This window comes from Erithacus rubecula (assembly GCF_903797595.1).
Source record: "Erithacus rubecula genome assembly, chromosome: 11".
Classification (NCBI taxonomy): domain Eukaryota; kingdom Metazoa; phylum Chordata; class Aves; order Passeriformes; family Muscicapidae; genus Erithacus; species Erithacus rubecula.
The window spans coordinates 15,692,511-15,718,372 of record NC_136663.1 but is presented as its reverse complement, the minus strand read 5'-3'; the positions used below and the strand labels follow the sequence as shown (position 1 = coordinate 15,718,372).

Below are 25,862 nucleotides of genomic sequence, written 5' to 3'. Positions count from 1 at the left end.
CATGACTTCATGAAAAACAAGTACAAGCTTTCTCTCTCCAAGTCTTCCCTTCCAGCTGACAATCTCTTACTGTCCATCTATTATGTTGCAATTTACTATGATAGCATAATTTTTAAAGCTGTGGATTTGACCCTGATTTCAGATGAATGACAAAAATCTAATCTCCATGGCAGTTACAAACACTGATTGTTCTTTCAACACCTATTCTGTCTTCATTTGCAAATAGTGGATGGTGGGTGAAATGTGTTTCCCACAGCTGGGCTCCTAGCCCATTCTCAATCTGCTGGGTTGTTGATACAGGGTATCTATTTTTGTGTGCTGTGGCTGTTGATTGTATTGATACTGCTTTCCTTAAAAACATCATAATGAGCAGTTAGACTTTACAAAAGATTGAGGAGATGTGTTATCCAACTCTTTGTTGATCAGATGGGCACAGCTAACATTCAAACAGGAATCTAAGATCTGGGAAAGGGCAGATTACTGTTAATTGCTTTTCTCAAATCTTCATGGATCCTAGACTGGTGGTTTTCAAAATACTTAATTTTGGGAAAAAAAAATAAATTGCAACTGAGTTCTCAAAACCCATCATTTTTAATACAATTGTTCAAAGAAGTGGTGACTATGCTTAGCAATTAAAAATAGATCTGATCTAAGGACACCTATATTATAATTCCAATAATATATTAGATTATTATGTAACTATTGTCATTTAACTCCCCTATGCCTTATTTTCTTATTTCTTGTTTGCTTATTGCTGTAGAAATTGTGAGGATTACTCAGCTAGTATTCACAGAATATATCTATGATGTATTGATGGGAAGCAATAGAGGGATCACCTAAAATAAGGAGAAAGGACTTATAAGCAGAGATTAATTATGTGTCTGGTCTCTGATGGAGAACACTAAAAATTCTGTAGTGTAGTGGCAGCCAGCATTTACCAACACGCTGAGTCAGACTGAGAGCCTACCTTCTGTCCTTAGTTCTGGGAAATGGATTGGGCATTTGGAAAGAGATGGTTGCAGGAATCCACCTTGGATGAAGGCATGAATTGTCTCAATTTAAACTGAAAGACAAATGTAAGTTTATCCTGGAATTAATGTTATTGATTGTGAAAGAACAAAATTTAAGAAATTACGAAAATAGTAGAGGAAGTCAGGTGGGAGGCTTGAAACTATAATAATGCCAGAAGCATAGAATATTTTTGAGCTACAAAAGTGGCACATAGCTGTATTTCCTAAATGCATATCTAAATAAAAATATCCTACAGAGACGGGTATAAGTAGCAGAGAAGAATTCTGGATAGAAAGTATTGCCTTTAAAGAAAGGGAAGAAGGAAAGAAGTAAATCTTAAACATGTAAAAGCAGGCCATCCTCAAGTGCTGAAAGACAAACCAGCAGGGAAGGTGACCAGACTGTCTGAACAGAGATTTTTTGCTGGGACTCAGGAAAAGAGAGTTTTTGAAAGTTGAAAGAAGGGACAGGAAACTCAGGAGAACAAGGGTGTCATGAGGTTAATGGAGGGAGAAAATTAGAAGGGCCAAATCCCAACTAGCACTTAATCTGTCTGTTGTCTACTGTCATAAAAGACAATAAAAATGTTTCTATAGATATATTAACAGCAAAAGGAAATCTAAGGAGAATCTCCATCCTCTTTTTGGATGGCAGAGAGAGCATAATGGCAAAAGATGAGGAAAAAGCTGAGGTACTTAATGCCTTCTTTGCCTTAGAATTCAATAATAAGACCAGCTGTTCTCTGGGTAACAGCCCCCTGAGCTGGAAGATGGACACAGGGAGCAGAAGTGTGTGAATAACACTAGAGATAGTAAAATCCATCTGTATTTGGCCTTTATATAGAAATGAAAACAAGCAACTCTCTTTTGGAGCCATCTAAGTGGACAGAGAACAGTAGAATTAACCACTTTGTGATGTTTATAAAGTAGAATAAACAAGGTCCAAATATACCTCAGTAAATAACTTCTCACCCATTTTGCTGGAGCCTCTGTGCTGGTGCCTGAGACTTCTGTAGCAGCCATGGTCTAGGGTTTCACCCTGCAGTGGTAAATGCTCAGTCCTGCCATGGGGCAGCCACAGGGACCAAACCAGTTCACTTGTGTAAAGCAGGATTTGGAGTCACGGGTATCACTGCTGTGCAGTGCTGTTTCCCTGCTGTCCTATCCTTCTCCACATCTTCACCGCAGGGTAACAAAGGATTGCATTCCATCGATGAGCTCAGACATCCCTGTGGCACACAGGGTATGTGTGCACTGAGCATGTCTGTCACAAAAGAAGAAAACCTTTCAAGCAGGCTGTGGAAGTCCCTCTGCTGGAGAGGAGAACATCCTGCATGCAGCGTTTTAATGTACCTAAAATCCTCTCTGTGTCACTGCTATGCCTCTCAGAAACAGTCTACAGCACAGAAAAACCCCACTGATTTCCATTTTAAGGAAAAAACAGATCATATAAACACCTTGAATTTTTTTTTTTTTTCTGTGAATGAACTTTGCAAAGTGAGGTTTGTTTTCATTAATTTGTAGATAGTGACTGGAAAATCCCATGTACTAAGCTGCATAGCAGCACAACAATGCACGTTTTTTAAGATCCATGGTGTGAAGAAAATCACTCTGGAAAAAAAAAAAAAAAAACAAACCTACTGATAGCTTGAGTTTCATATTTTAGCTTTCCTGCAAAGCAGAGCCTATTTTCAGACAGCTTTCCACAAAACTGTGTTCCTTATCTGCAAATGTGCAGCCTCTCTTCATGCTGCCTGTTAGCTTCTTGCTTTTCAGTGGCCAGACAGCCCTGTCCTTTCCTCTTGCCTCTTCAAGATATGTTATCTTAATTCTGAGGGGGTTTATGCTTCTTAAGGTTTGGTGTCTTGTTTTGCGGAGGACCAGGCAGTGATATCTAGCTCCAATTTAAGCAAAAAAAGAAGATTTGCACTTTACAAAGATGATCAAAGTAAAATCCAGAAGCCATGCTGAGATTAGAAGGAATAACTCAGAAGAGGGAATGAAGATACATCAACACTATGAATTAAAGAGTCTCAACATGCATTGAAGGAATGAGGAAAAAGCTAGAAAATATATCAGCATCAACACTGAAACTTTTGGGGGCTTATTTTAGAAAAATTGCAGCTCAGTTCATTATTTGCCTGGTATCTGCCTGAGATCTCTGCAAACTGAGACAGCATTTTACTTTTCCCACATGACCCCATTAGTAAACATGACAGAAGGCACAAGATAGACAAACTAACCATTACTCTCCAAAATTCAGGACAGCTCTCACTTATTTTATGATTTGTATGATCATACTGTAGCAAAGGGGAAAGGCCTCCCAAGAGTAGACTTGACCATTATCTTACACCAAATGAAGTGAATCTATCAATAATTTATTTGAGAATGTGTCTTTGATAGGCAAGAATTTTAGATACAAGTTGGTTCCTCAAATTCATATCTAGGTAGAAAAATAAAAAGACTTGTAGAATAATCAAGTGCTGGAGGAGGCTGGTGCCTGAGGCTGGCAGGCTGAGGGAGCTGTGCTACAGACATGGAAGTCCAAGGTTCACAGAGCTGGGAACAGAGACCAGGAGTTTTCCAGCACAGTATTCCAACATAGCAATGTAAGTAGGGAAGTAAGAAGCAGATTTTCTACTTTGAATACACAGCTGGGAGGGTTTGTCTTTGTGTTCATGTCCTCTTGGCCTGAGACAGGGGTAGTGCACACCAGGTGTGTGAACAAGGACAGGAGAAAACCCCTAGGGATCACTTGGGTCTGTGCCAGAGGCAGCCTGGGTGAAAATGCACTTTAGCAACTGTTCAAAATGGACACTGGCTAATCCAACAGGATTAGGAAAAGCTTTATTTACCCCAGAGCTGGGGAGGCAAAGCAGGCTGCTGAGGTTTGCCCCTGTCCCACTGAGGGCAGTGGGCTCAGCTCTGGGCTGGGGGGGTGTTGTGCCCAGCACACCCCGTTAGGCAGGTCCATCCCACATCCCTTGTCCCACATCCTGCATCCACAGGGCAAGCAAAGGCTTCAGTGGGGCCACCCTGCCCACTCCTGGCCTGCCCCAGAGAGAGGGAAGGAGAGAAGGAGAGAAGGAGAGAAGGAGAGAAGGAGAGAAGGAGAGAAGGAGAGAAAGAGAGAAAGAGAGAAGGAGAGAAGGGAGGAGGCTTGCTCCAGCCTCAGCTGTTAAGTCCCTACTCCTCCACACAACAATTTAGATAATATTTTATTTAACACTCAATATTTAGATGCTAACTGAAATGCAACCAAAAGGCATATGTTGTACTGTGAAAAAAAATTTCTAGCTTTAAAACTGATGTGAGACCTTCAGGGCAGCTATCATTCAATTTTTTACTCCAGATATAAAATACACAAAACTTTAAAGGAATTGTTTGGAATTGAATTTTGACAGGTACTGGGTACTCTTTAGCAGCATAGCTACATATTTGTCTCATGCCAAAGTTCACTCTGTATTGGGTCAGTTAAATATCACAAGCCCAGCTTGTAATGTTATGAATACAAAACATATTATAGTCTTTGTGTGCCTTGTAAGCATTGTGGTCACCCTGTAATTAATGAATGCAGGGAATGTAAATTGTTACCATTATGGCTATAATTATTTTTGAAGGCACCTAGACAAAGTACTTCCCCAATGAATTGACATTATCATGCTTTAGTTGGCAAATGTGCATCTGAAAGTGAATACTCTGTGAGCATAAACAAAGCATCTGTGCTCTTCTATTATTCTCAGCTTAAAGTTGCCATTTTTTCCCAGCAGTAGTGTACAAGAGTTCAAAGAGTCAGCAAACACCCTGCAGTCGTGGGGCACAGTACCAGAGCTGGGTTCCTGATTCTGCAGTTAATAAATTCTGATGCTGAGATATAAGCACCTATAAATCAAGATTCACTGTTCCGTATCTGATCACACCAATCTTTGTTTTTTTAGCTTTCGTGATATGAAAGAAATACAGTCATTGCATGTAGATGGAGAACTCTCTGGGCTGAAGTAGTCCTTCAGCCAGTTTGATTACTAGGGAAATGGTAGTAAAAAAATTAATTGTGCTAGTAAGAGAATTTGTGTGTGTTACACAGCACAGACCCATATCAGCACTCAGTACTGTCAATCTGTGCTACATGCACTCCTTGATGAATCTTAGCCTAGAACTAGAATCAGATTCTAGTGATTCTGCTATTTTGGTTCTTATCATGCACAAGGATTTGCAAAGAAAGAATCAGTTTCTTCCATCCTTGCCCTCTGGACTAAAGGGAAAAACTATCCCTGTGGGCTGCTGGTTAAAGATCTCAGGGGACATGCACTCCCAGATTTCTATTCAAAGAGAATATCTAACTACTGTACTAATTGCCACTCTTATAATTTTCTCTGTCCCTCTTTTCTCCTCTAATTTTCTGAAGTTCTGAAAGTCTGTGGTGTATTTTGGACATAGAATAGCAAAACATATGAAACAATTCATGGGACAGTGGCAATCCTTTTCCTCCCCCTGTGTGTACATGCCAAGTGTTCTTCCTGAGCCACTGCAATGCCTCTGAGATGTCTGTCTCCATGCTCCTGGAGCCAAGGTTATGGTTGCTCCTTTTTGATACTTGATCTTTTTCTTCATCCAAAATATATGTCCACAGTGTGGGAACAGTCCCATACCACTCACTCTGTAATCAGAGCCCCATGGGGCTTTGGTCTGGACTTTCTATACACTATTTATTACTTTGGATGGTAGCTTCTCTTTTTGCTTGAGAAGATACTCACTTAAAGAAACCTAATTACTCCTTATGTTTAGCCATCAGATATAATAAGGCTTGGGATTGTCACTGGATCCAAAACCTGCTTAATGTTGGCCACTAGGATCTACCACAATATTGATTGAGGTTGGGGTCCAAGAGTCATAGGTATTTGTTGGTGGACAATATGTGTGGAACAAAGGCTGTTCCTGCCCCAAGAATTCAGAAGTTCAGTGTAATAGATGAGAAAGTAGGAAGTTGCAGATGGGAGCAGAATGGTAAGGCTATGACTCAGGAATTGCTTAAGGTTTGGTTTCTGTGAAATTAGAAAGTAAAAAAACTATTTAGGGTGCAATCTACTGTATCTGTGACAGTGATTTTGCATAGTTTTATCTGTCACTGATACAATGAAATGCATTTGAATGTCTAGAAGAGGAAAAGGTATATTTTACTCTGAACACTTTACAAATTATGTCTCTCTCAAATGGCCCTGTCATAGAGAAATCTTTAGTGTCTGTGTAGGCAAAGAAAAAGGAATGTAGGCATAGAGTGAACCTTGTGATTACTGTTTTTGCAAATGGCTGGGAGAAAGGGTCCTACTTGGACCTCTGGGTCCTACTTGGGAGGATGGACAGGCATGGAAGAATCCACAACGGGATGCAGAGAGCAGCCTGTGGCACAGGCACTTCCCTGAGGGGACAGGGGCCAATTTTACCTTGAGATGGTGTCTGGATTTGACCAGTGTGTGAGCCTGAGTATATTTAGAAACCTGAATCCAGAGCCAGAATAGGATTTTACTTTCTTGTTCAGATTGAATGTTCCTAAGAGTCAGGGATCAGTCACCCTGGCTGCCACCTCCTTGAAAGAAGTGCCGGGGCATGAGGCATGAACTGTGGCTGGCAGTGTCACTCAGCCCTCTGGGATCTTTGCACTGCTAAGAATCTATAGGATTTTGAATTTATGTGATTTGTGCCTTTCTAAAGTGCAACAGACCCCTGTGCCCACGAGAGGGAGCAGTTGGATTACTTTCCATAGCTCTGGGTTTTTACTGCAGAGACAAATCTCTTGCACACATGAAGGCAAAATTCTGCTGTCAACAGTCCATGCAAATATGTTGTCAACATTTTGGATGAGAGGAACAAGAATGTTAATGCTTTGGGGAAGGCTCCACATTGCACTGTGTTGAGTTTCAGCTTGAATCTGGTCTTACATAATCAGTGCATGGGTCCAGAGCAGTGCAAATTATTTCTAAAAATAAAAACTGCAAATAGAGAATGCTTATTGAAAGATTAAAATTAAAAAAAAAAAAAAAAAGTCAAAAGAAAATGCAAACCTTAAAGTAGATGGAATTGTCACATCCATCATCCCTCACCTCCAAGGCACGCCTGACTGATTGGCATGAGAAGCAAAGGTGTTAAAGCTGTTGTTTCCTGGTAGATCATACTGTTATTGCTGTCCCAACATCTTTTCTTCATCCTTCAGCTGTGTTGGTCATGCAGCAGAAGCTGGCCAGTGCATTGCTTTGCCAGGACTCTGGTTCAAGTATGGCCCCACACTGCAGCCTCTGTCCCACAGCATGGGGACAGCAGGCACAGCTGGATCTGAGCATGCACTGCTGTCATGGTACGTGCCAAGGCACAGCATGGCTTTGGTGTCTCTTCCTCCCCATATGGGTCATAGCACGGGGTTTAGGCACAAAATAAATGTGTCAGGGGAGGCAGTAATGGGTGAAAGCAGATCAGCTGTAGAAAAAGCAATGCTGCAGCAAGAGGGTGTCAGATGTGGGAACAGTGACTGATCTGAGCCTAGTCTGTTATCCTGCCTTGCCCTCAAGTGCTGATGTGGCTGCCACTATTTCAGGTGTGATGGAACAGAGGAGATGAAGGAGTATTCCATTCCTTTACCCTGATACCTTATTCTTGCATGCACTTAAGCTTGTCAACAGAGAACAGAAAGAGGTGAGCTCCATGACAGAGATTGTTGAAACCTTTCAAATGCAATGATATTTTGACAAAGGATGAAATAATACGGCGTTTATGAGGTTTTCACTTTCATGCTCAACATTTTTTTACTGTCCTTACCTAGCTGTTTCTCAGATTGGGAGTTACAGCTTCTTGAACAGGCACAGGACAGACATGAGATCTCACCGTGTGGTCAGAGGTTTCAGGGGAGTGTTATGTTGTGCCTGGTTTTGATAGAGTTGGGATGGTGTGTTTCAACACTTCAAAAAACAGTGAGCTCAACAGAGAGATTTATGGGGAAAGATGCTGCAGCCAATGCAGCACAATGAATGTGGTTGTTCCCTGGAATGTGAGATACCCTCCAGAGCCCCTGGAACTTGAAGTACTCTCCAGAACACCTGGAAGTTGATGACAACTGTGTGTGTCTGGAGCCTGAGTGCTTGAATGTGGGGCAACAGCCAAGCATGGCCTCTGTACCCTGACCTTTCTTTTGAGAGTTAAACTTGAGCATATATGTACAGAATGGGTTCCACAGGAACTAGTGACTAATATTAAAACACTTATGGGAGTCAATGAGAGAGAGAGCGATACAGCCTTGAAAGTTTTATGCCACCATTGATCAGCTGTGCCTGAGCTGTGATTCTTGCAGCTCACAAATCACTAAGACCACTGTGTGTACTTCCTGCTAAAGAAACTGAAAATTATCTGGAAGTTCTTCATGTCATTTTTAGCTGCTCTTACAGCACTGTACATGGTTCTACTAAAAATAGGTAACAACTAATGCTAAACAAATATATAATGTCATTTGTGTGAAATAATTTCAGTCCAAACATCATGCCTATAAAATAATTTAATTTGATAGCATTGGTAGCATTCTATCCTCTTCAGGGAATCTCTCTTTAAGGCATATGTAATAAATTTACTTGTTCTGTTCTAAAACTTGTAAATTCACTTCAAAACTTGTTCTGTGACTTTTGTATGCAAACAATTAGTTTTGCCACAGTCCCAGAACAATAGCACTTGCTAAGTTTATTTCAAATGGTCTTGCAACCACTCTTGAAGACATTGTGCCTTGGTTAAAAATTTATTTAAAAAAACCCCAGAAGCATGCAATTTCCTTTTTCCCCACCCCCTTTTATGTGTGTATTTATGTTTAACTCAGGGCAAGAATTTTATAATATTCTTAAAGGAAAATATAGAAATAAAAAAATGGCATGAATTCATGAAAGCATGGGTTTATATATAGGCATTCTCTGTAAATGAACCATTCTGTATCCTAGGTAGAACAACCTTATTTGTCTGCTCATACACATTTCAGTTTCCTCCACACACTCCCACTTGTCCCTTTTTTGAGCTGAGGGTATTGTACCCTGTTTCTGATGGAACTGTGTGTGCCTGATGCATAAAACACGACACAGAGCAGCCAGGCTGTCCCCTGTCTGCCTTGAGTCACAACCATCCAGGCTTTGTTCTCATGGCTCTCACCACCCCACCAGACCCTCTCGGTGTTTGTGTAGCCTTATACAGTATATTGCACTGACTGTACCTGTATAGTATCTTGTCTGTATACTGTATGCACATAAATATGTATATTCACTCATGTATGTATGTATAGGACGTTTCTCTATTTCTGTATATGTACGTGTGTTTGTTCATAGTCTTTCACTAGAAATGTGTGGCTATTCATATACATTATGTGTATGTCAAGAAAAAAAAAATATGAATGCCAGCACCCACTTTTGATAACCTAATTTTATTCTCATTTTGTCTTGTTAAAATAATGAAAATAAAAACGTCATGTATTTTAAATGATAACTTTAAAAGATTATTCTTTTTACTAATTTTTAAGGTTTCCAATTTTTCGGATCCAAAATGGTAAATATATTGGTGTTTCTCCTGACAGTTTTCTGTAGGTAAAAACTTTGGAAACAGCTCAGTTTGTGCAGTTTTGGCTGTCTATATCTTATGCAGAGCAAGTGCTCCAAGGTTTAGAAATGCCCTAAACCAGCTGGACTTTTGTGCTGCAGATCCCAGCTCTATTCATGTGAGGGACTTGCTGTCAATCTAGGGGTGACTCACATCCATAACATCTTACATGAATAGATATTGGATACAGAAGGGCCTTAGGCTGGAAAGAAAGTTCCTTCAGTGCAAATAAGCATTAGGAATGGATAAAAATGCCCAAATTTATAAGTGAATTTTATAGGAGCATGTCAAACCTCTTACCCTTTGCAGTAACATATAATTGCCAATTGATTAAGCATTTATTAAAACAGCTAACAATCATTTATTAGCCCATTGTAAAATGAATCACCACACAGCTTTCTGGCCTTGAGGCAGCAAAACAGTGGCTTGTCTTAAATAGAAAAATATTTCTGTTAGTGAGGAGTATGATGGATACACTTTTTCCAGTTGAGCATGTCTTTAGGTTATCCATTGAACTGAAGCTATAATGATAATAATCTGTGTTTCTCTATGAGACCTATGAGTGTTACATTTTCTCCCTTCACAGTTAATTTTATCATTGTACTAGCTTGTCCATCTGGACCAGTCTCAGTGTGCATGCAGCAAGTTACTGCAGCAGTGTGGCAGCAGCTACTCAGAAACCCCTCAGAACACAGGTCTTAATGCAGGAAATACTGAGAACCTTGTCGGGATACACTGTAAGGAAGACCCTCCACCCCTACTAAAATTGTATAATAGAAAATCCTTTTCATTTTTTATTTAAAGTTACAGGATTAAATTCTGACCTCACACACATCAACAGCAAATTCTCATTTTACTCCTAAGCTGTAAATAGAATGTCCAAGGAATACTTTTCTTCAATAAAACCTAGACTGGAGAAAGGACATATTCCACTAATTGAAATAGGAGTTTATGGGCCGGTGGCCTTTAAAGTCAGTGGCACTTAGTGGACTCTTGGATTCCTTTGGCCCTTCTCTTTTTTCACAGTCTAGAAAAGCACATTTACTGTCTGGTGTTTCTGATCAGAGTTGTATAATTCACAATAGAAGAGAATAAAAATGAGAAAAGACAATAGAAATATGCATTTTTAAAATTAACATTAGTCAGATCATGGTACTTGGCATCAAACTTTAAAACACAATCAGAGAAAAGTAGCACTTTTTTACTGTTTATGTTACAGGTGATATGTATCTATAGGTTAACAAGAAACTCAGTGTTTTCTTTGTCCTTCATTGTTGATAGCCATTCCTTTTAAGCTGGATATTTAAATTTCCTTCCTGCTCTGGAGATGTGCATTTGTGCACAGCCCATGCTGCTGGCATAGGCTAAGCTGAGTTTGCCAAGTCACTCCATGCTTGAGGAGGCTGCTGCTCCTGGTTTAGTGTGTTAGTGCTGCTTCTCACACTGTCAGCAGCAGCATCCCTTCAGAGATTTCTTTTAAACAGAACACAGAAGCAAGATACAGGGAATCTCTGAACTCAATGAATCCCATTTTATAAAGCACACTGATGCAAGGCTGAGTCACTTGCTGTATCTCAGCCACCCTGTGTGCCAGGAAATCATGTCTATATTAGATTTGGGTGCTGTATAGTTTAGCTATTCCTGATATAAATCAAATGTCATGATGTTGCTGTGAGGTAACATCAGACGTGCTAACTCATACTGAGGCAGGCTCTTACATCTTTGTATTTTTCAGAAACTCTCAGAATAGTTTATAATTTCAGCAACTGCTGTTTAAATGCACTTCAAATTGGAGTTAGAAATAAATTATTAATGGAGATATCTGTCTTTTAATAATGTTTTTGCATATTTTTAAGAAGAAGTTGTGACAACCAACAAGAGTATGTTTATCTCTGAATATTCAGTGCTGGTTTTAAGTCATGTTCTCCTGAACATTTTTCCCTCCATAAAATCCATACAGTATGTGAGAAATAGCATTTACTCTAAGAAAATAATATTTGCCTCAGTATCACTATTAAAAATTGAGAAATGTAAGAATATATTTCAAATTTCCTGTAATTAAAGCAACTTTAAAGCAAAGCATATTTCAGTACTTTCATCATTTTTCCTCAATACATTATTTTGCTAATTTTATATTTCTTTAATTTTAAAATTCTTTTTTGGCCATTTTCTTGAAAGTGTTGGAGAAATAGACTTAGGAGCTTTGCTGGAAAACTGGTATGGTGAAGTTCTTAATCTGTTGCAGCAATAAAAGTTAGCTAAATCTTGGATTCACATACTGACTTCAATAGAAATAGTGCTGAAGGTCATGTGCTTTTTCATAGTTTGGAAACAATGAGGTCCAATAAAATGGGAAAACTAATGGAATTTTTGGTGTCCCCACGTCATATTTTTGTAACTTTAGGACAGGTTTTTTGCAGTTCTTAGGTCATCCAAAGTTATGGTCTGGGTTCTACTCACTTTCATTCTTCCATTCTGTTTTTGGGCCCTTCTTGGTCCGAGCAGCATCCAGAGCCTGCACCTGCCTTCAGCTCCTCTGTGCATGAGAGCTTTAGCAGACCAGGGACTCTGTGGGTCCAGAGGAGGAAAGGGCCTTGCCCACAGCAGCTCACACTGCTCCACATCACTCTCAGTGCAGAGAGGGGGGCTCATCTCCCTGTGAGATTTAGAATCTGGCAGTTTTTCAGAGCTGCCATGACTCAGAGTAACTCTAACTGCAGGTGAGTTGTGCTGTGGGCACAGCTACCCAGACATGGCAGGGCCAGCTGCAGTGGCCTTTGGGGACACAGGGTGGTCAAACCACCTTGCTGTGTGAATTCTGGTTCACTGGCACTTGTGGCACAGAGCAGCACCCTGCAGCAAGGGGAAATGCTGGAGAGAAGGTTAGTAACCTCCCCAAAGAAATCTGGGACATGAGAGTGCTACCCTGCAGCTGCAGCACTGCAAAATGCAGTACACAGATCTCTGTATCACTGAACTCTAAGTGTCTGTCTTTGTCCTGTGATTTACCTAATACAATATTGTATTTTCCTTTCTATTTTGCAGTGAATGACAGAAAGTATAATGGTGGGTTGCTTGAGTTCTGCATTTATTCCTTAGCAAAGGCATAGATGAAGTTTTGATTTTTAATGAGTGATCTCAATAGGAATGCACTTTGTGATGATCCACTGAGATGCATGATTTTCCACAGCATCCCCAATATCAGTTAATTTACAGGCTCTTCTTTTGAAAGCATTTACAGAGTGTGATCAAGCAGTACATTTTGGGCAGTTTGGTGTTTAAAAAAAGCTTTGATGAAAAGAATATGTTTTCAAATAAGATAATAATGCAGGGTCAGAAAGATCTATAGCTAAATGGACTGACAGTATGAAAATGGAAAGCAGAACAATGAATTTGTCACCTAAATTTTGCTTTATTTGTACCCTCAGCATTAATCTGAGGGCTACTGGAAAACTTGAGGCATAGAAGTATGTGCAGGGCTGATTCTGAATTAAGTAACTGTGACATTTAGTAATTAAAAGCAATGAATCATGAAACTGGAGGTCTGGAACCAGAGGTGCTGAAGGTTTACTAATCATCTGCTAATTTAATTTTAGGATAAGTATTAATTGCTCATAATCTTGAATCTTTGGGAGTTTCTGGAGTTCCAAATAATCTTGTCAGTCATTTTGAAGTGGTGGATTAGTCAGGCCATAGAACACAACACAATGTAGTCAAGTCTTTTAGTGACTTCTAGGTTTGAAAACAGGTGTCCAGAGTTTTTTTACAGTACTCCATCATGTAATTACATTGAGTGATAGTGTAGTTTATCCAGGACTCTAGTTTTACAGTTCTTACAGGGACTCTTTTCATTTTATTTCTGTAGTAGTATAATTTGAAATAAAATATATTTCCAGTTTAGACATTCAGAATAATGTAAATCAAAACCTTAAACACAGCAATTCAAATGTTATAAGAGCCCTAAAATGTGTTGCATATGCTATTTCATAGGCTGAAATAGCAGGTGTCAGTGAATGCTTTTAATGTTAAATATGTACAGGGTAAGATTACAAAATGTTCACTTCTCCACATTTTCTTGAAATAAAAACTAGTACAATGGGGCAATTCTTTCCCATGTTCTTAGAGGGAAAATAGAAGTTGATCTTGTTTCCCTGGAAAAGAAAAATTTGTGAAAGGTCAGAAAGGACAGATTGTGTAGTGCTTAACACCTTGTGTGTGCACTTGTGCTTGTGATGCAACTACATAAATGCACAGGATCATTCTAATGTGGCTGCTGGAGTCAGAGGAAGGCTTCTAGAAAACACTTGAGGCACTCCTAAAGAGGAATTTGCAGTTCTGCTGTCCACTGTCCCCAGGGAGCCTTCCCAGGCACTCCAAACTGCATGGAGAGTGTCTGCTTTCACAGCTCACCGTGCACATCCTGCGTGTTCCTGAACAGACTGTTGCTTTTAACCACCTCTATTATTATTAACAATCAACTGTTGTTTTGAATTTGACAGTAACAGGAGAATGGGTAGCAGTACCAAGCTGTACAAACAACTAACTATCCTGGGCCAAATTATGCTGTCTTCAGTGGCAACATTCCTCCAGAATACTTCTGTCAGAGAGAGGGGAATGACTGCAAATTTAGCCTGTAGTTCCATCCTGACTTACCTGACTTTTGCAGCCATTGGAAGTAACATCCAACAGCAGGGCAAGGGTTATGCTCACAGTTAGCAAAAGAAATCTTGCCCATCATAATTTTCCAAGTGCTTTTCTGCAGTAATTTTAAATCGTTTTTATTGAGGTTATTTTTACTGTTTGTTTAAGCAAACTATAGTCAAATTATTGGACCCATGAGGTCAGATGGTAAATTCCAAATTCTGTTGGCTTCAAATGGGTGAGGATCTCTCTGCTCAGATTTTCTGAAAACTGATTCTGGCTGAATTCTTTCCTGCCTTGGACAACTCCCCTTTTGTGAACGTGTGCTAAGAGGACCTCCACATCAAGACAAGTATCAGATAGAGAAGTCACTGTTGCTGCTTGACATAGCCCTCCAGAAATTGCCCCCGGGGCACAGGACTGCCTTCTAGGAGCGGGATTTCACACCTGCCCTGTGGAAATACCCTACCTGGGGGCTGGGAGCCATCTGCACCAGAGAAAGTGCCATCAAGAGTCAATGGGAGACAGAGGTTGGAAACTCCTGCCTGAGAGCAGGCATGAGGGAGGGAGTGCCTTTTCCTCCCAGAGGATGGTAAGTGGCTTTCAGAAAGCCTTTCTTCTTCACTTGCTGCAGCCTGCCAAAACAAACCAGCATGCTTGGCTCTGCTGAATGATGTGTAGCACTGCACACAGATTGCACTGTTAGAGACCCCTTTGCTTACAGATCCAGGAGATGGTTCTAATAATCTCCTCCTGCTGCCTTTTTTTATTTCATTGTATTTTGTGTTAGTTTAGGATCACTTTGTTATAGCCTCACTTCAGCTGTTGGGCTTTTATTTTACCTGTGTTATGCAGTTGGGCAAAGAAAAGATATTTTTATATGGCAGCTGTGATGTGTGATATTGTTTTCCTCATTCTTCAGGTCATCCCCTCTTCTCCATCCAGCAGGAGAGGGAGATGTTCACGAGGGCCAGAGGCAAACAGCAACTTCCTCAGCCCCATAACCTATGGAATTTCAGCACAATAAGTGGGAACCTACCCTATTAGGAAAAAAATTATAGAAATACAACTTTGGGGCTCTCCTATCACCCAGAGTTTCTGACTTCATATCAAACAAACCAACAGCATTAAAACAACACAAGCAAATAATTTAACAGTCAAGATGTCATGAGGAGAAACAGCTGAAGGGTTAAGGTGTTGTCTAAAACCCTCATGTAAATTATAGTGGAAGATTGGTTTTTTAGGTCATTAAAAGTATGAACTTACCACAAAAGAACACCCTGCTCACAGACATGTCTGGAGCATGAAATATCATGTGGCCACTTCAAATGTTAGAAAGAATTCCTCAAAAATGAATGAAAATTGACAACATTTTCAACCTTAGTGACTACTAATAGAGCTGTGTACAATAGTTCAGGTATTTCTTCTCCCATGTAGCATTTTTAGCAGCACATATTTTCACAGACAGTCATGAAAAATTATAGTGCACCTTCAATGACAGGATTCAGGGTTCCTGAAACACCTCTTAGCACTGGGAATTAGCCTGACTTTGTCCTCATACCACAGTTCACCGCAGTGGCCTGACACTGGAGGAGCAGAATTGCTCCTGGCACTTCCTCTCCTCTTGTCTCCTGCCTGCCCAGTGTTCAGGGTTAAGGTTACCTAGGGCTTGGCTTGAGGCAAGGGGATATATGAGGGACTTCTGTAGCACAAAATGGCTTTTTACTAAGAAGAGAGCATTATCCGTTTGTGTATTTTTGTAGCTATTTATGTAACTCATGAAGAAGTAAAATTTTTTTCAGCTAACAAAAAGAGTCCCAGGCCTGGTGTTGAGGATGTTTCATTCTATATTTTTAGTTCTGCTCATTGAGTTTTCTTTTCACAGCCATCATGTTTTTCATTTGGAAAGTCTATGCTACATGGGATCATTTGGTTTGTATGTAACTTACAGGTACCACATTGTCTTTTTTCAGTGTCATTCATGTTTTCAGCCTTGCACAGCCCTGCTTGGAGCCTGTCCTGATGCACTTTGCCTGGTGTTCCTTACAGCAGTAGTCTAGTTCATGAAGGGCCCAAGAGGTTTGACCTCACAATGTGATATTGATCCACAAAAAGACACAAGATGTTTTCTATACCTGGTCAACACAGCTAGCCTGTGTGTAAAGTTGCATCCATCAGTAGCTACTTAATTGTATAATTGGATAATATTTTATTCTTTTTCTGTCAGTAACTATGACTCTCAAACCAAACTATCCTGCCTGGTTAAGAACAAGGAAAGAACCACATTCATTTACATTTCTCTTTCTTGGCTCAAACAGGCATGTTTTGAGCACTTGAGTGGATGTGCTGGTGAGTGTCACAGCACAGCGAGGGCGAGCAGTGTCCAGCAGTCAGTGGTGGGGTGCCCAGGGCTGGCCAGAGACAGGGCCAGGGCAACAGAAAGTAGAAATAGCCCACTGTGACACCAGGGGTTTGCTGGCAGGGTGAGTCACTGTCTGTTCCCCAAAGCCTGCTCTGAGTTTTCCTGGGATTATGTGCTTTTCCCAGTAAATTCTGAGGTGGCAGAGAGCTATGGCCTGTACTGACCTCTGGCTTCAAGTCCTGGCTTCTAAGAGCAATTGAACTGGACATGCTCTGCCCATCAAACCTCTGCTCCAAGACAGTTCTGTGGTCTAGCTCAGGGCAATCTAATTTAAGCAATACATGTATTTGGAAACCATTGGGACTGCTAATTATCTTTCTGCAATAATATGAAATTTCAAACCGATGAGATATGAAGTCAGGCCCACTACTAGTGTAGGCACACACAAAAATGTACCATTTTCACTTTGCAGAGAAGGGAAATACTTTGTCTAGCTTGTTTCTTTGACCTTCATAAAGCATTACATGCACCAGAAGGGATCTATTTTTTACCTTGAAAGATTTTAATTTTGCATTGTTTTGAGGATATGTAAAGTTGTTTTATCTTAGTTGAAGATGGGTTTGTAATATTACTTCTTGTTCTATGGCACTATTGAAATACAACCCAAGAGTACATAGAAGATCTTGATAATATTTGCTTCTAATATTTTGGGAAAAAAAACTCAGAAAACTGAGAGAAAATAATAAAAGTAAGGTGGCAACATAGACTGGTTTCTTCTAAAGATTGCTATGTTGGTGATTAAAACTGTATGGAAAAGCTCAGTTTTGTATAGTGGAAGGAGTTTCTTACTTTTTGTTGTTGGTGTTCAAGTTTGACACAAGATGATTTTTGGAAGAAAAGTAGATGACGAATCAAAGGGTGAGTGTGTTTACCAAGAACTTGCCAGACATCCTGTTTTACTCTTGCGCTCAGTCACATTCAGGAGAGAGAATTTATCCAACCACCCCACATTTCTATCTGCTTCCTACACATCTGGATATTACACTGCTTTTACTGCTTGCTTAGGAGCAAGGAATTGAGCCTACTTTCAACACCTTCTTGGTGAATGGCCAAACTTCTGGGCCTTTGCTTGGTGTTTTTCTTCACTCTCTTGCTCTGATTTAAAATTAAAATTTTATAAAAGGTGTCTTATACCTTGAATAATCTAATGAGTACAAATTCCATCAAAAATAAAAATTGATGTGTAATCAGCAAATTTTTTAATCCAAAGGATATTATGGAACATAGTAGCTGATACACATCCTGGAGTCTCCAGGAGGTCCCTTCTTCCAATCCTAACTTTAGTTTCTAGCTCTTTCTTCCCTCTTCAGTAAGAACCCGCTTTGAGCCAAGATTCTTTGGTCAGAGCTAAGTTTTCCTCTCCTGTATTCTGTCTTGCTGGCTGTTACCTCCAGTGCTGATGCAATTTGTGCCTGTCTGTGTGCATCCACATCTACAGCCAAGCTCTGACATGCTGCAATATGTGCACCATTCCTCAAGCACCATGGGATATTTTCCAGGAGACCTGTATAGCTGTAAAATGTTTTGAATGTTCTACTTTTTTCCATTAATTAGGTTGTAACATCATTGTTTTTTGTGGCCCTCATACCGAACAAATTCCTTGCTATGATGTAGCAGAGATATTAACAGCATGACCAGAGGAGCAAGCCAAAGCCAGAAAGAAGGGAGGATGAGAAAAAAATTAGTGCTGAACTAAGTTTGAGTGCCATCAGTTCAGTCACTGGGAGGATTAGGCCTAAGACTGCAGTGTTAAACACATTAGCTTTAAACACCTCAGTAGCCCTACTGAAGTCATCAAACATTTTTACTGTGATTGAACAGCTGGGTTGAATCCTGGCCTGTGAGCCTCAGTGCCTGTTATTTGTCTAGGACACACTGAAAATTTAGTTAACACTCTGGGACTTCATATCATCAACATGGTTATTGTCATTGTAGTTCCTTGATCTGCAGTGGGGATTTCCTCTCAGGTCTATCCCACAGTTTCCAGTGACCATGAATCTTTGTTCCTAATATTTTGTTGCACTTAAACTCTAAACAACTGGGAAAAACTATCAAAAATATCATTTTAGTATTTAGGCTTAATTTAATATTAAAGCCTTTTTTTTCCCCAGGCCTTTCAACATCATATGTGGTCACTTGGTGTATTTTAGCAAATTACTTTGCCCATCCCAGTTCTACATGTTTCTCCTGCACACACCATTACTGAATGCAGTTCCTGGAAAAGGTTGTGCCAAGTGCACACTACACCTAAGAAGATGCTGATAGGAAGGACTTAGCCATCAAACAAGAATAGCATTAAAAATCCCAAGTAGACTTGAAAATATGTGTCTGGGAAAGTGGAAAAATTAAAATTCTTCACAGTAAATGATTCACTAACCATAACAAAAATACAGTGGCCAGTATAAAAAGGGGATTTTGGAGCTGCCCACTCTCGGGTATATTTTAGGTGCTGTTTTGCAGGGGGTGGCAGAGTGTCTGTGTAACTGATACTTTCTGCTACTCCATTTCTATCTTTGGGAAGTTGCAACTGGCATTTTAGCAACCAGCATGTCCAAATGGTGCTTGTGTCCCCTCAAGCAGCTCCTGGACTGCAGGAGCTGGGTCCCCCGGGGCACCGTGTTGGCACTGCACCGTGTAGCACGGCGGTGAGCGCGGCGGTGAGCGGGTGTGGCACTCACGGTGTGACACTCAGGGGTGTGACACTCACGGTGTGACACTCAGGGGTGTGACACTCATGCTGTGACACTCACGGTGTGACGCTCACAGGGCTGGCACGGGCTGCGTGCGGTGCTTGTGACACTTGGGGCTGGAGCGCACCGTGCTGGGGTTGGCACTGGCACAGCTCTGCCTGTGATGTGGTGGGCTGTAAAAGACAAGGTGGCCACGAGAGGAAATCCATGCTCAAGCGCTGTTGTCGTCAAGGCCGGCGCAGAAGCCGCTGTGCTGGTGGATGTTTGTGTAATGAGTTGTGTGCAGACTGTGTCCCTGTCCTTCCCCACGGAGGAGGACCCAGGCAAGCTGAAGACACTTCTGTGTAAGTACTGACCCACCTCTGGTGAGCAGAGTGGCAGGAAATCTGGGTCAGGCAGAGCCTCTGCAAAGATCTGAGGAGTGGAGCTGAGGAGTGGGAGGGGAGCATCTCCAGTTCAGACAGAGTTTGGGACCAGCTTGTGCACCCAAAGAGAGAAAGTCTCATGGCCATGGCAGGCGCTGTGCCTCATGCCCACCTGCACCACAGTAAACATTAGATCGTGCTTGAAATGAAAAATAAGTACTCAATCAAAAGAGCAGGCACAGCAGAATTCCCGAAGAAATGGCTCAGCCCTTCAGGAGCACACATTGCAGATAAGTTATGTGTGTAACTCATAATTCATAAGAACATTCAAGAACGAAATCCATATTATAGTTTAAACTTGTTTTACTCAGAGTACTATCTAGTATATAAGGTAAGCCTGGTTTTGTGATAAAATTCTTTTATCCTGTTTTGCTTCTTTTTTTTTTTTAATTTAAAAAAACACTGACATTTCTGTATTATATTAATTTTTCTGTTTGAGAACATAATTTTTTTTGCTTTTTCTGGTAGGCTTTCTTAAATTTATTCCTTTTGCTTTGTTTTGCGCTATGAATCTGAACATTTGCTTAATCTATTATCAATAAATGCTAAATATGCTTCAAGCTGAACACAAAAACTACTGAGATCCAAGGAAGTTTCTACAGGGGATTCTAGGCAAGCCAGGCCCCAGTTCTAGGGATTTGTATATGCCCATGCTTGCCATTCTCAGACTTGTGAATGAAAGGCATATACATTATTAAATGTATCCAAATACCCTTAATAATAAAGATACATTTCCTTCATCAAACACAAACTCTGCCAAAGTATTGCTGTACATGTTCATTTTCATGACAAGTGCAGAGATGTACCTGGACAGTCCCCGTGAATGTATCATGCGTTTACTTACACACAAATCCTTAATTCTTGGGAAATAAACATGGGGACACTCAAGAATCACTTCAAATTGGCAAAGTGTTGAGAGGAAGTTGTCTGAGCTGCAGGTATCCAAAACCAATGAGGCCTTTCAGAAGAGTTTACTATTAGTGATTTCTGTTCCAGTCTAAAGCCTCTGAAGATACATTTTCAATTGTGAACTCCCCACTCAACTCAAATGAAGTCACATTCTCAGCTTCAGAGGGGCTGTGACGTGTACTTACAGCTAAACATATGCTAACCTCCCCTTCTGGATCACAATCACATTCTCCAGTATTCCACATGCTTGAAAATGTGGCGTTTCTTAACTCTTGGTGCCTTCCAGTTAATGAAATATCACAGAGTAGGATAGGTTAATCCATGTAACTCATGGAGTTCAATAAATCATTTTAACAAAATTTAACAGTTATATTTAGCTTGATACTCAGAAATGTTAACACCCTGCTTTTAATGTGACAGATTGGATTTGGAAAGCAATATAAAACATGGGTTTCTGTGTGCAGAATTTTTTATTTCCACAGCTTAAGGATGTTGTTAAGATCCATGTACCTTTTTAAGATCTATCCTATCATTTAAAATCCAACCAGTGATAGATAGCCAAAAATCATTTATCTTTATTAGATTTTTGTGCTCTGGAGAAGTTAAAACAGGGGTCTTCTATTACTCTTTTTTCCTTAAAGAAGTAGTTAAAAGTAAAGACTAACTCTGTTTCTGTTATTGGCATAAAGATTTTTATTAATAAAATTAGAGTGTTTCAAATAAGAGTAAGCTAACTTTGCAAAGAAAAAGCATATTTAATCTCTGACCAAGACAGTTATTTGTATGTTTTTCCCTCTTTTTTTTTCTCCCCCCCTCTTCTTTTCTTCATCCATCTCCCCCAATAGGTGACGTGCATGCAGTGGTTGCAAGGGGACCATACAATGCTGGACATGATTGAAAAAAAGCGTTGCCTCTGCAAAGAGATCAAAGCTCGACAGAAATCAGAGAAGGGACTCTGCAAACAGGACAGCATGCCTATTTTGCCGAGTTGGAAAAAGAATGCTGGGACCAAGAAGTACAGCCCTCCTCCTTATTCCAAACAACAGACTGTTTTCTGGGACACTGCAATTTGACAGGACTGTGGAGGATGCCCTCTCCACTGTGTGGCACTAAGCACAGGTAGCCTGCTTTCTTTAAAAGGCAAAGGCTCTAACCTAAGACTTACCTACAGGTGGTGAACTTCCTAGGAAAGAACACATCTGTACAGTGCTCACCTGTCAATTGAGAGAGAGATTTAAGTTTCCGACTGGATTAAGGCATACATATTTACCCAGGATTTTTTTGGATCCAGAAGATATCAAAATGTAAATATTTCACCAATATATTGAAAACACCCAAACTAATACACTGTTTAAATATATAAATATATATATATATAAAAATTCAAAAATTTATGGAAAATTTTACTATATAATGTTACTGTTATACTGTTTTATTACCTATTTTCTATGTTCTATTCTACTGTTCACCCCCACCCCCGCCGCCACTGTTTTATTTCTCTGACCTGCCTAGATGTGGCCTCTGTACAAAAGCATGTGGTTGTACGTGTTGTTGGAGAGGACAATGTACAAAACAACTCAGTGCTAGGGCTGTAGAAGATAACTAGAGTCGTACTTGTTAGATGTCCTTAGCTTAGGGGGTGGGATGGACAAAGGGGAGAGTTCTGGTGGGAAACAGGAAACCTGCAAGCACCAAAAATACAAGTGCTTAGTGCAGGTGCCCAAGTTGCATTTAGAGCATTAATTGTTCTGCACCTGTTTTCCCATAATGGTAACCAGATAAATTGTCCTTAGTTTTATGTAAACCAGTTGCTAAAATGATTTGGCCAAGGAACTAAATTTTCTGCAGCAAAGCCTGAGACAGAATCTCTTCCTTGATGTCGTTCCTTTGATTAGCAGAGACCATGGTTCACTGTGACTAAGCATTGTGCAGCCCTTGGCGGAGAGAGCCGGTCGCTCAGCGGGTGAGGCAGTGCCACTGCAGCCGCCGTCCCTGTCCACATTTACCGACGGTCCAGAAAATAAAGGCGACAAAATATGTTTACATGTTTATTATTTAAATCCAGCAGCACATCCTTACTTACGCCGTGTCAGATTTCCACGTGTTGTTTCTGTGGGCTGGATTTCAGACCCCTTGAAAGGCTGTTGGGAAATCCCTCTTGATTTCATGCGGTTTTGAAGCAGACGCCCGCGTAACGTGTTCTCCCGGCTATGCTGTTTCTTCTTCCTGGCTGCTTCTGGAATTGGCTTGCAGTCCTGTATTATATTACACCCATTTTAACAGAATATTATGTCATGACCAAAGAATTATGACCTCCTGGTTTTAACGGGAGAAAGAGATGGCTTATACTGATTATGAGGGTGAAATCTGTGCGGTGAAATATCTTCCAAAAGGATCTGTTGAGGATGAGGGAAAATTGTACTGCGGTGGAGTAGGGGGGAAAAAAAGATCTATGGCATATATTTTGTATATTAAAATTTCTATCTATGTGTCTGAAATTTGGTAGTACAAAAATCCCTCTTTAAAACAATCATTTTAATGTTATATTCGCCAAGAAGAAAAGGTGTGTTGTTTGAAACTTCTTGTTATATTGGCTTTTCTTTTAAATTATATTGACAGCATTGCCACAGCTGTAATTGCTGATCAAAAAAAGACCAAAAATAACAAATTTTAGAAGGTTTTTGTAATCTATATTACTAAAGTTTGAGTTTCAGTAATGTTTTAACAGTAGTAGTTTCCTTTCAGCCTCTGAAATAAAGTTTTTAATATTTTATAACTAATTAACTAATGTATATTTTGATGTCCAAACTGAGATTTCTGTAAAAGATGAAGTGTGTGTTTATATGTGTGTATGTATATTAGCATTATTGTATATGTATATATGCATATGTGTACACACATATACATGTATATATGCATGTATCTATATATACCCATAGATGTGTGCATACGTATATCCACATACGTTAAATATTGGTGTGTTATGAAGATACAATGGATGGAATAAGTACAGAGTTGAAATACAGATTTGAAGACCCCCTCACAGACAAAATAGAGGACATGAAAAAACCCAGAGGCTGTGAGGGAATCTTTGAACAGGTTACATCCAAAAGACACCAACTGTCTATTTTGCTTATTCTCTGTTTTTTAAAGAAATAACATGGCAGATGAACAACTCCAGAGATCTTGCAAAGTTACAGAATCTGCTGGAAAGGAGACAACTTGCTGGTCATGAGAAATCTGTTGAGATAACAGGTTCATTATTCAGCGAGTGTTCATGCTTTGTCTTCCTTGTAATGTGGCAAGAGAAGAGTTTTCCATGTCCATGTGTGAAACGCTCAGCTCAGCCCTTTCCCTCATCTGCACAAAGTCACTGGTGACAAAACGCAAGCCGGCGTTCAGCCAGCTCTGCCAGTCCTTGTCCTACTGGTTTACTCCCGGAGCAGCTCCTTTGAAGCTGCTCTGCCAGAGCAGCGCTGGCAGCGCAGACCCCGGGCACACCCGCTGGGGGAAGGCAGTGCCAGTGTGAACAGATCCATCCTTGGTAGTGTTTGTTCACATCGTGTCCTTTCCATATCAAGACCTAATAGGAATAATGATCAGGGAATTGAAGCATTCTTGTCCTAAGCAGACTTGCTTGTACACTTAGCCCACCGCAAGCTCCTTGTTTTGCTTTTATTGCTCACCGTTGTTTGTGTTGTCCTTCCTGAATAACTGCCCACGTGCTTCCAGACCTCCATTGTATCCCATGGAAACAATGGCTTTTTGTTTTAAAGTGCAACAACATGAAGAAGTAAAATATAATTTAGCACTTACCTTCAAAGCACTTTAGAAATGTGAAGTAAACCTCATGCTTGCGAGAGCCGTTTTATTGAGGAGGGACGTGAGGCTCAGGTGGAATAGTTTCCAAAGTCAGGGACAGAGGCAGAGCAGGACACAGCCACTGCCCTGTCCCCTGACTGCTGGCCCACCCCATGGCTCGGGTAAAAGGCACATCGTCCTGCCCAGAGCTGCCACCACAAGGCTGTCACACATTTCCTACATCACCTCTTGTCTCAGCAGCTTCTGTGTCACAGGGTGAATGACAGTGCTTAGTTACACACGGTCATTAAAGCTGTAGTCTGTATAAATATGCAATCTGTATATACATACAGATCACATATATACACACACTTATGGAGACTGTATATATGAAATTGTTTGGTATGCACTTATTTTGCTTTAAACTCCTGAAGTTGAACATTATAGTGTAGCAATTTGTGTAAGGTGCACTGTGATTTCAAGAAAGCACAGTAAAGTCACAGGTCTTGTTATTCTTGCACTAAAAATGTGTTTACGTATATTAGCCAATGTATGTCTACTTTATCGCTCCTTTTGACAAATTAAAGCAAATGGTATAAAATAGTATGGGGTTTTTTGGTTTGGGTTGTTTATTTTTAAGTGGACAATGGCACTATGTTTTTAAATGACAGGGTTTTTAAATAAAATTAAATCATTCTGTGTTCATTCCAATGTAATACATTTACCAATATCTTGAAACTGAATGTCATGTTGCTTTTTTTTATATTTCATTAGAAATTGTCAGGTATGTGCCTGAGATTGTGTAGGACTAAGGAGTAGCTAGAGGCTAACTGTAATCATATATTATTAGCCGTTTCTATATACACAGTATAAATACATATTAATTTTCTTTTCATTTTTGTACTTGATTTTTTTAGGTAAGATGTAATTAAATGTACTTTGATACTTCTGAAGTAATAAGATGTTGTTTGAAGATCAACTCTGCTTTCTTTAGTGCATTGACAATATTTTACAATAATTTAGTGCTTATTTATTTGTGCTCCAGTGTAATTATAATAAAAAGCAATAGTTTAAAATATCTGGCTGTTCATTTTCATTTGATAGTTTAAGTTTAGAGACAGGTTATTCACGAGGATTAGCCAGAGATTCCTGGGAAGAAAAGTCAAGTCATAGATGTATATTTATAGCATTCCCTAGGCACATTTTTAATCACATTTGTTGGAGGAAACGAATTAATTGCTTTAATAGGTTAGTATTTGCAAGTCATGCCTCGTTGCATCTAATGCCAAGAGTGCCATCCTCGACTAAATCCTTAGGATAAGATTTCTCTGAAGAGCAGATAAATTTTTGC

General features: G+C 40.0%; 1 protein-coding gene and 1 long non-coding RNA gene across 4 annotated transcripts in view; one reads left to right on the top strand and one right to left on the bottom strand.

The window, feature by feature from the left end:
- The window catches only part of NYAP2 (neuronal tyrosine-phosphorylated phosphoinositide-3-kinase adaptor 2), a 137,091-nt gene extending 115,173 nt beyond the window's left edge, over positions 1-21,918 (top strand). Inside the window, exon 8 of one of the 2 annotated variants that reach the window (XM_079315068.1) lies at positions 21,556-21,918. In XM_079315068.1, the coding sequence (XP_079171194.1) occupies positions 21,556-21,783 (228 nt within the window). In that variant the 3' untranslated portion in view covers positions 21,784-21,918. Of the gene's footprint in view, positions 1-18,797; positions 19,244-21,555 lie in introns of those variants that run through there. The other variant, XM_079315069.1, reaches the window with a different exon arrangement.
- On the bottom strand, positions 21,899-25,528 carry LOC306806374. 2 transcript variants are annotated; one of them, XR_013775459.1, is made up of 3 exons: positions 24,527-25,389; positions 22,794-24,293; positions 21,899-21,924 (listed from the first exon to the last, which is right to left on the bottom strand). It is a non-coding gene; the product is annotated as an uncharacterized lncRNA (long non-coding RNA). The 2 variants fall into 2 exon arrangements; XR_013775458.1 differs by lacking the exon at positions 21,899-21,924 and having other exon boundaries at positions 22,746-24,293; positions 24,527-25,528.
- Between the last annotated feature and the right edge of the window lie 334 nt (positions 25,529-25,862).